Below are 10077 nucleotides of genomic sequence, written 5' to 3'. Positions count from 1 at the left end.
TTTGCATACCCACCTGGTGAGGCTGGGGTTACTATCAATCTCATCTTACAGAGGCTGTAATGGAGGGGCAGAAAAGTAAAACAATTGACTTGATATTAGGAGTCTGGGGCTGAGCCAGGATTGGAACCTGGGTCTTCCAACTGGGACTTTGTCCTTATGAGCACAGTGGTGGGCAGAATTGAAGAACCTGCAGGATGATTCTGAAGGAGGAGGCTAGGAGGTCAGAGAAGGAGGAGGGGAGGAGTGAGGCCTGGGGCTGGGAATCCAGAGATGCAGATCTCTGCTTCTGACCTCTCCCTTGTGTTATTAGGCAAAGCTCTAGCCTCTCTGGACATGTTTCCCCAACTGTAATACTAGGTAGTTGGATTCAGTCTTTAAGTTTGAGAGGCCATGGGCCAAACATTGCCTACCAGAATATTTTGTAATCTCCTTGGGTGAGTCACCTAACCGTGGCTGAGCCTCAGTTAGCATATCTGGTGCATGGGTACAGTGGTATTCCCTTCCTCATGGACTTTGGAGAGGATTAAATCAGACTGTGAGAGTGCAGAGTCAGGTGTGCAGTTGGCGTGCGATAAATGATGGCTGTGATCATGGTGATGGTTCTCAGCAGGGCCCATGGCGGACACCCAGTACATCCTCCCCAATGACATCGGCGTGTCTAGCCTGGACTGCCGCGAGGCCTTCCGCCTGCTGTTACCCACAGAGCGCCTCTATGCCCACCACCTGTCACGGGCTGCCTGGTATGGAGGCCTGACCGTGCTGCTGCAGACCTCCCCTGAGGCCCCCTACATCTATGCCTTGCTCAGCCGCCTCTTCCGTGCGCAGGACCCCGACCAGCTGCACCAGCATGCCCTGGCTGAGGGCCTTACCGAAGAGGAATATCAGGTCAGTTCTCTCAGGCCAGCCTGCATTTCCTGAGTGGCTTCTGGGTGTGAGAGGCCAGGAAGCAGGGGTACAAAGGACTTTCTGTCTCTTTGCATTAGACGAAAGGTTTCAAACACAGGGACATCCCCTCCTGGAGCTTCAGTCTTCTCATCTGCAAGATATGCGTGAGGATAGTCTGTACCTCTTAGGGTTGTAGCAACCTGATGCCAAGATAAGTGGTGGCTGCTGTGATTATAACAAGGGCTGTGGAGTAAAGGAAACAGCTGTGGAGATTCGGAGGCGGTAGAGGAATGAGTCCAGTGTAGGAATCAGGAGGTCTGTGTTCTGACCATATCTTCCTCTACCGTGTTGTGTGTCCCTGGGCAGAATGTTCTGCCTGTCCCCTTGTTTTTGTCTGTCTGTGGGTCTGTTGGCCAAGGAATACATTAATGCATTCTTAGTGCATTACAGAAATGCAGAAAGACACAAAACAAAGCAAAAAGATCATTTGTTCTCAGTGTCCTCCCCAGAGGTAACCACTGAAGATGGTGGGATATATAACCTTTTCAGTCCTCTGCCTGTATTGCATACCTGTACATGTACATATGCACATGTATTAGTTCCTTATTTTCTCTTTTACATATGAGATCACATTCTATGTATGCTTATGAGTTCTGCTTTTTTCACCGAACACCATGTCTTGGAGAACTTACATGGGGTACGTATAAATCCACCTCATTCTTTTTTATTGGCTGTGAAGCATTCCACAGCAATGTACACTATAATCAATTTAATCTTTTCTTTATTGATGGACATTTAGGTTTTTCTCTACTCTTCTTACAAACAATACCACGATGAGCATACTTACGCACATGTGTGAGTAGGATCTATTTGTAGAAGTAGAATTGCTGGGTCAAAGGCTCTGTACATTGGCAATTGATTGGTGCTGTTAAATCATCCTCTGAAAAAGCTTCACCAAGAATGTATGAGGATATGGTCTGTCTTTCTATATGTAAAATAAAGGGATTGGATTGCTTATCTCTGCGCTGAGGCCCAGGCTGTTTCTTCTACGTTTTTTTGAACTGTGAGTAATCACATCCCGTCTCTAGGCCTTGATTTACTCATTAAAAGAGCTAATAGCTGGGGAAGTACTTATTAATGGAAAAGTGCTACCCAAGTATTCATTATTTTCAGTGGGATTCTTTTGTTTGTAAGTAACAGAAACCCACCTCAAATTGGCTTAAATGAAGAAAAAAAAAAACCTTGACTCCCAGTCTGGTCTGGCATGTAAGGAAGCTGAAGAAATTGAAAAATCAACAACTCTTCTTAGATCCTTAAGAGAAGTGAGGTCACAGGGCAAACTGCTGCCCCCAAAATTGGAGAGACAGACAGGCAGGTACAGAGAATCACAACTTACCAGAGCAAAAATTCACGAGCAGAAACCTCCACAGAACCAGTGCTGGGGTAGGAAAACCTGAACTGTAACTGACGAATTGCTGGAGGCTCAATGTGGACAATTCTAAGAGTTAAAAACTCCAAGGGGACCCAGTCATAAGGGGGGCCCACAGTTTGGGGGAATTTACGTCCAGGAGCTTGACCTGGTTCTCATAATGAATTTCAGAGAAAAAGTCCCTCATGCTCCTCACAGGAGGAGAGGAAAAGGAACCATTTTTGAAATATGCTAGAACATTCTGTTCTTCCTAACACAGTCTGCCCTCAGGAAAAACTGTTTAACCAGAACCAAACCTGCTAGGGTTTTATCAGAGCCTAACTGATCTGGAAGAAGGGAAATACCCAGCTCCATAGCTCTGACCATCTGTCCCACCTAAGAGGAGTGGTGGGAACATGGGACTGAGAAGCACATGTGAAGTTCATAGTCCAGCAGCAAAGGCACACTAAAGGACTGAGACCTAATCATGGGATTCTAGAATGCTTCCCCTGCCCCCACACCTTACCATCACCTTAATAAAGGCCTATTTATGACAGTTCCTTTTACCTAGCACATCATGTCTGGCTATCAAGAAAAAAATTCCAAAATATTCTTAAAGGCAAAAAACACAGCTTGAAGAGACAGAGCAAGTATCAGAACCAGACTCAGATATGGCAGGGATGTTGGACTTATCAGACCAGGAATTAAAAGAACTATGACTAATATTCCAAGGGTGCTAATGGAAACAGCATGCAAGAACAGATGGGCAGTTTGGGATTAACATATATACACTACTATATATAAAATAGGTAAACAACAAGGACCTATTGTATAGCACAGGGAACTATACTCAGTATCTTGTAATACCCTATAATAGAAAAGAATCTGAACAAGAATACATATATAGGGCTTCCCTGGTGGCGCAGTGGTTGAGAGTCCACCTGCTGATGCAGGGGACATGGTTCGTGCCCCGGTCTGGGAAGATCCCACATGCCGCGGAGCGGCTGGGCCCGTGAGCCATGGCCGCTGAGCCTGCGCGTCTGGAGCCTGTGCTGCGCAATGGGAGAGGCCACAGCTGTGAGAGGCCCACGTACTGCAAAAAAAACCCCAAAAAATCCATATATAGATATATACATATATATATCTGAATCACTTTGTTGTATACTTGAAACTAACACAATATTGTAAATTAACTATACTTCAATTAAAAAAAAAAAACAGATGGGCAATGTAGGCAGAGAGATGGAAATTCCAACAAAGATCCAAAAAGTGCTAGAGATCAAAAAAACACTAATAGAAGTGAAGGACACATTTGGTGGGCTTATTAGTAGACTTGACATAGCAGAGGAAAGAATCTCTGAGCTTGAGGGTATCTCAATAAAAACCTCCAAAACTGAAAAGCAAAGAGAAAAAAGACTGAAGAAAACAGAATAAGATATCTAAGAACTGGGACAACTATAAGCAGTGTAACATATATATAGTGGTAAAACCAGAAGAAGAAAGAAAGAAACAGAAGAAATATCTGAAATAATAATGACTGAGAATTTCCCCAAATTGATGTCAGATACCAAACCACAGATCCAGGAAGTTCAGAGAACACCAAGTAGGATAGTAAGTGCAAAACAAAAAAGAAAAACAAACAAAACCTACATGTAGGCATATCATGTTTAAACTACAGAAAATCAAAGAGAAAGAAAAAGTCCTGAAAAAACCCAGAAGGAAAAATTATCTACAGAGGAACAAAGAGAAGAATTACATCTGACCTTTCAGAAATCATGCAAGCAAGAAGAGTGGGCTGAAATATTTACAGTGTTGAGATAAAAAGGCACCAACCTAGGGCTTCCCTGGTGGCGCAGTGGTAGAGAGTCCGCCTGCCGATGCAGGGGACACGGGTTCGTGCCCCGGTCCGGGAAGATCCCACATGCCGCGGAGCGGCTGGGCCCGTGAGCCATGGCCGCTGAGCCTGTGCGTCCGGAGCCTGTGCTCCGCAACGGGAGAGGCCACAACAGTGAGAGGCCCGCGTACTGCAAACAAAACAAAACAAAACAAAAAACAAAAAAAAAAAGGCACCAACCTAGAATTCTATACCCTGTGAAATTATCCTTCAAAAGTAAAGTGGAAATAAAGACTTTCTCAGACAAACAAAAATTGAGGGAATGTGTTGCCAATAGATCTGCTTTGCAGGAAATGATAAAAGTTCTTTAGAGAGAAGGAAAATGTTATAGGTCAGAAACTCAGATGTACAGTAAAAAAAGGAAAGGCACTGGAGAAGGAATAAGTAAAGGTAAAATAAAACCTTTTATTTTTCTTATTCTTAATTGATCTCAGAGATAACAGTTTGTCCAAAATAATAATAGCAGCAACATATCCAACTATGTGTGCTTATGTGTACATGTATGTATATGCTTATGTATGCTTATGTAGAAGTGAAATGAATGACAGAAGTGATATGAGGGAGATGAGGCAAGAATTAGGATCCTTTTGTTATTATAAGGTACTCAAACTGCCCATGAAGTGGACTTGAATTAGTTGTAAATGTATATTGCAAACTCAACCACTGAAAAAACTAGAAAAAGAAGTACAACTGATATGCTAAGAAAGGAGAGAAAATGGAATCATATAAAACGCTCAGTTAAAACCACAGAAGGCAGAAAAAGAATGGAAGACAGGTGCCAGCATGGTTGGGTTCTGGTGAAAGCCCTCTTCTGGGTTGCAGACTGCTGACTTCTCACTGTGATTTCACATGATGGATCATTTGAGCTGGCTCTCTGGGATCGCTTTTGTAGGGGCACTCATCTCAATGAGGAGGGCTATTCCCTCATGATCTAATCTCCTCCCAAAGGCCCCATCTCCTAATACCATGGCCTTGGACGTTAGGTTTCAACATACTGATTTTGGAGGGACACAAACATTCAGATCATAGCAATCGATAAACCTCTAGCCAGGTTAACTAAGAAAAAAAGTGAGAGGTCGCAAACTGCTAATATCAGAAATGAAAGAAGGGACATCACTACAGATCCATGGGCATTCAAATGATAATCAAGGAATACTATGAAAAATTTTATGCCCACAAATTTGATAACCTATATGAAATGGACCAATTCCTTGAAAGACATAATCTGCCAAAACTCACACAAGAAGAAATAGATAATCTACATAGGCCTATATCTATTAAAGAAATAGAATCAATAATTAATAAACAACCTTCTAAAACAGAAAACATCAAGCCAATATAGGTTCACTACTGAACATTTAAGTTAGTAGTACTAACTTAATTGATACTAAACATACCAATTCTCTACAATCTCTTTCAGAAGAGAAAAGCAGAGGGAATAATTTCTCACTCATTCTGTAAGGCCAGTATTACCCTAAAACCAAAATCAGACAAAAATTACAATGAAAGAAAAGAAAACTACAGACCAATATGTCTCATGAGCATAGATGCAAAAATCCTCAATAAAATGTTAGTAAATTGAATCCAACAACATATAAAAAGAATCATGTACCATGACCAAGTAGGATTTATCCTGCCAATCTGGTTCAACATTCAGAAATCCATAAATGCAAATCATCACATCAACAGGCTAGAGAAGAAAAATCACACGATCATATCAATAGATGCAGAAGAAGCATTTGGCAAAATCCAACACCCATTCATGATAAAAACTGTCAGAAAACCAGAAATCTTACAGCTAACATCATATTTAGTGGTGAAAAACTTTCCCACTAACATCAGGAATAAGGCAAGGATGTCCCCTCTCACCACTACTTTTCAACATTGTACTGGAAGTCCTAGCTAATGCAATAAGACAAGAAAAAGAAATAACAGGTACACAGATTGTGAAGGAAGACTTAATACTGTCTTTGTTCACAGATGACATGATTGTCTATGTAGAAAATCTGAAAGAATCAACCCAAAACTCTTAGAACTCATAAGTGATTATAGCAAGTTTGTAGGATGCAAAGTTAATACACAAAAGCCAATTGCTTTCCTATATTCCAGCAATGAACAAGTAGAATTTGAAATTTAAAACAGAATTCCATTTACAATAGCACTCAAAAATGTTGAAATACTTAGTCGTCAATCCAACAAAATGTGTGCAAGACTTATATGAGGGAAACTACAAAACTCTGATGAAAAATATCAAAGAAGAACTAAATAAATGGAGAGAAATTCCATGTTTGTGCATAGAAAGATTCAATATTGTCAAGATGTCACTTCTTCCCAACTTGATCTATAAATTCAATGCAATCCCAGTCAAAATCCCAGCAAGTTGTTTTGTGGATACCGGCAAACTGATTCTAAAGTTAATATGGCGAGGCAAAAGACTCAGAATAGCCAACACAATAATGAAGCAGAAGAACAAAGTTGGAGGACTGATAGTACTCTAGTTCAAGACTTACTATAAAGTTACAGTAATCAAGACAGTGTTCTGGGGCTTCCCTGGTGGCGCAGTGGTTAAGAATCCCGCCTGCTGATGCAGGGGACACAGGTTCAAGCCCTGGTCCCGGAAGATCCCACATGCCATGGAGCAACTAAGCCCGTGCACCACAACTTCTGAGCCTGTGCTCTAGAGCCTGTGGGCCACAACTACTGAGCCCACGTGCCACAACTACTGAAGCCCATGTGCCTAGAGCCCATGCTCCGCAACAAGAGAAGCCACTGCGGTGAGAAGCCCACACACCACAATGAAGAGTAGCCCCCGCTCGCCGCAACTAGAGGAAGCCTGCGTGCAGCAATAAAGGCCCAATGCAGCCAAAAATAAAAATTAATTAATTAAAAAAAAAGACAGTGTTCTGTTGGCAAAATAATAGACTAATAGATCAGTGCAGTAGAATAGAGAGCCCAGAAATAGACCCCCATAAATATAGTCAACAAATCTTTGACAAAGAGCAAAGGCAGTACAATGAAATAAAAATAGTCTTTTTAGTAGGTGATGCTACAACAACTGGGCATCCATATGTTAAAAAAAAAAAAGAATCTAGACACAGACCTTACATCCTTCACAAAAATTAACTCAAAATGAATCACAACCTTAAATATAAATACAAAACTATAAAACTCCCAGAAGATAACATAGGAGAAAATCTAGATGACCCTGGGTATGCAGGTGACTTTTTAGATACAACACCAAGTATGATCCATGAAAGAAATAATTGATAAGCTGAACTTATTAAAATTAAAGTTTTCTGCTCTGTGTAAGACACTGTCAAGAGAATGAAAAGATAGGTCACAGACTGGGAGAAAATATTTGCAAATATATGTCTAATAAAGGACTGTTATCCAAGATGTACAAAGAACTCTTAAAACTCAACAGTAAGGGCTTCCCTGGTGGTGCAGTGGTTGAGAGTCCGCCTGCCGATGCAGGGGATGCGAGTTCGTGCCCCGGTCCGGGAGGATCCCATGTGCCGCGGAGCGGCTGGGCCCGTGGGCCATGGCAGTGGGGGGCCCGCGTACCGCAAAAAAAAAACAAAACTCAACAGTAAGAAAATGAGCAACCTGATTTAAAAATGGACAAAGACCTTAACAGATATTTCACCAAAGAAGATATGCAGATGGAAAATAATCGTATGGAAAGGTGCTCCACATTGTATGTCATTAGGGAATTGCAAACTTAAAAAACAAGATGCCATTATATACTTATTAGATCAGCCAAAATCTAAAACACTGACAACACCAAATATTGGCAAGGATGGGCAAAAATAGGAACTTTTGTTCATTGCTGGTGGGAATGCAAAATGGTACAACCACTTTGGAAGAGAGTTTGGCACTTCCTTATAAAATTAAACGTACTCTTGCCATACGATTCAGCAGTCATGCTCCTTGGTATTTACCAAAGTGAAAACTTGAAGTGAAACTTATGTCCACAAAAAAACCTGCACACGATTTTTTTTTTTTTCGGTACGCGGGCCTCTCCCTGTTGTGGCCTCTCCCGTTGCGGAGCACAGGCTCCAGACATGCAGGCTCAGTGGCCATGGCTCACGGGCCCAGCCGCTCTGCGACACGTAGGATCTTCCCGGACCGGGACACGAACCCGTGTCCCCTGCATCGGCAGGCGGACTCTCAACCACTGCGCCACCAGGGAAGCCCCTGCACACGATTTTTATAGCGGCTGTATTCATAACTGCCAAAACTTGGAAGTAACTGAGATGTTCTTCAGTAGCTGACTCAATAAACAAACTGTGGTACATCAGACAATGGAACATTATCTAGTGCTAAAAAGAAATGAGCTATCAAGCCATGAAAAGACATGGAGAAAGTTAAATGCCTATTACTGGGTGAAAGAAACCAATCTGAAAAGGGTACACACTGTATGATTCCAACTATATGATATTTTGGAAAAGGCAAAACTATGGAGATAGTAAAAAGATCAGTAGTTGCCAGGCGTTGGGAGGGAGGACGGGCACAGAGGATTTTTAGGACACTGAAACTACTCTGTATAATACAGAGTAATGTATCATACATAATGGTAGATATATGTCATTATACATCTGTCTAAACACATAGAATGTACAACGCCAAGAGTGAACCCTAATGTAAGCTATGACCTTTGGGTGATGAGGTGTCAATGTAGGTTCATCAGTTGTAAGAAATGCACCAGTCTAGTGCGGGCTATTAAAATGGGGGAGGCTGTGCCTGTGTGGGGATAGGGGACTTTGGAGTAATCTCTGTGCCTGCCGCTCAGTTTTGCTGGAAACCTAAACCTACTCTATAGAATAAAGTCTATTTAAAAAAAGAGAGAATTACTGGCTCACATAATTGAAAAGTCCAGGGCTAGGGAGGCTTCAGGCACGACCAGATTCAGGGGCTCGGTGATACCATGGTGATGCAGTCATCATCTCTCAGCTTTGCTTTCTTCCGTCACCCCAGTAGGGGAGCTCCAGGGGACTCAGGCCTGATGAGTCTTGGTATAAACCGGAGGCTCGTTGCCACTGGGAAATGTCCTGGTTGGGCTCTTATTGGCCACCTTGGGCCTGTGTCCAGCCCTGGAGTTGGGGAAGGGAGATTTCGCCCTATCCCAAAAGGAAAATGTGAGGCCTTATTGCCAGAGGAAGGGAGCCTAGATTTGGGGCCGGCAAAAACCACAGAGTAGTTGACCAAGGCCCCTCCAGCCCTAACGTTTGATGCTTCCGGTGCTGGCTGCCTGCCAGGTGAGGGCTGTGGACAGCCCTTCCTGCAGAAGGAGGTGGTGTTTGCACTGGGCCTCGGGAGTCACATGAGAGGGCGGCAGGTGGCTGGGAGGGTGCTGGTGTAAAGGGAACAAGGTGCATGAGGGCTTGGATGTATTTGGTAGCTGTTGAGAAGACCAGTTTGGCTGGACGATGAGTGTGTGAAGACTGGGCTGTGAAAGCATGTTGTGGCCAGACTGGGGCCTCCCAGGATGTGGGTCCTGCCCCGCCAGTCTCCCAGCCTCACCCATACTGCTTCCTCTGGGGTGTTAATATCCCAGGAGGGAACCTCCGTGGGGTAGGGAGGCTGTGCTTCCTCTGACCCCCTTTCCCCCAGGCGTTCCTGGTCTACACTGCAGGTGTCTACTCCAACATGGGCAACTACAAGTCCTTTGGTGACACCAAGTTTGTTCCCAACCTGCCCAAGGTGAGCTGAAGACGGCTGGGAAAGGTGGGCAGTTTGGGGCCGGTGGGATGGGGGGGCGGGGCATGCAGCAGATGGAGCCCCAGTGGGAGTCGGGCCCTGAGAGGAGCTTTGACCTTGTCACTACCACACTGCACGGCCTTGGGTGCTGCAGCCACCTCCTGACCCTGCTGACCCGAGGGACGAATGA

The 10077-nt window shown here is 43.6% G+C and overlaps 1 protein-coding gene across 3 annotated transcripts in view; it reads left to right on the top strand.

The window, feature by feature from the left end:
* Window positions 1–10077, top strand: part of DPP3 (dipeptidyl peptidase 3) — a 35307-nt gene that overhangs the window by 1181 nt on the left and 24049 nt on the right. For 2 of the 3 annotated variants that reach the window (XM_030833475.3, XM_060302889.2), the window contains exons 2-3: window positions 611–885; window positions 9801–9890. In XM_030833475.3, coding sequence (XP_030689335.2) covers window positions 611–885; window positions 9801–9890 — 365 coding nt within the window. Of the gene's footprint in view, window positions 1–607; window positions 886–9800; window positions 9891–10077 lie in introns of all 3 variants that reach the window. The other variant, XM_030833474.3, reaches the window with a different exon arrangement.

Source organism: Globicephala melas, chromosome 8 (genome assembly GCF_963455315.2).
Source record: "Globicephala melas chromosome 8, mGloMel1.2, whole genome shotgun sequence".
Classification (NCBI taxonomy): Eukaryota; Metazoa; Chordata; class Mammalia; order Artiodactyla; family Delphinidae; genus Globicephala; species Globicephala melas.
Note: the sequence above shows the minus strand (reverse complement) of the source record. Positions and strands in the feature narration are given on the sequence as shown.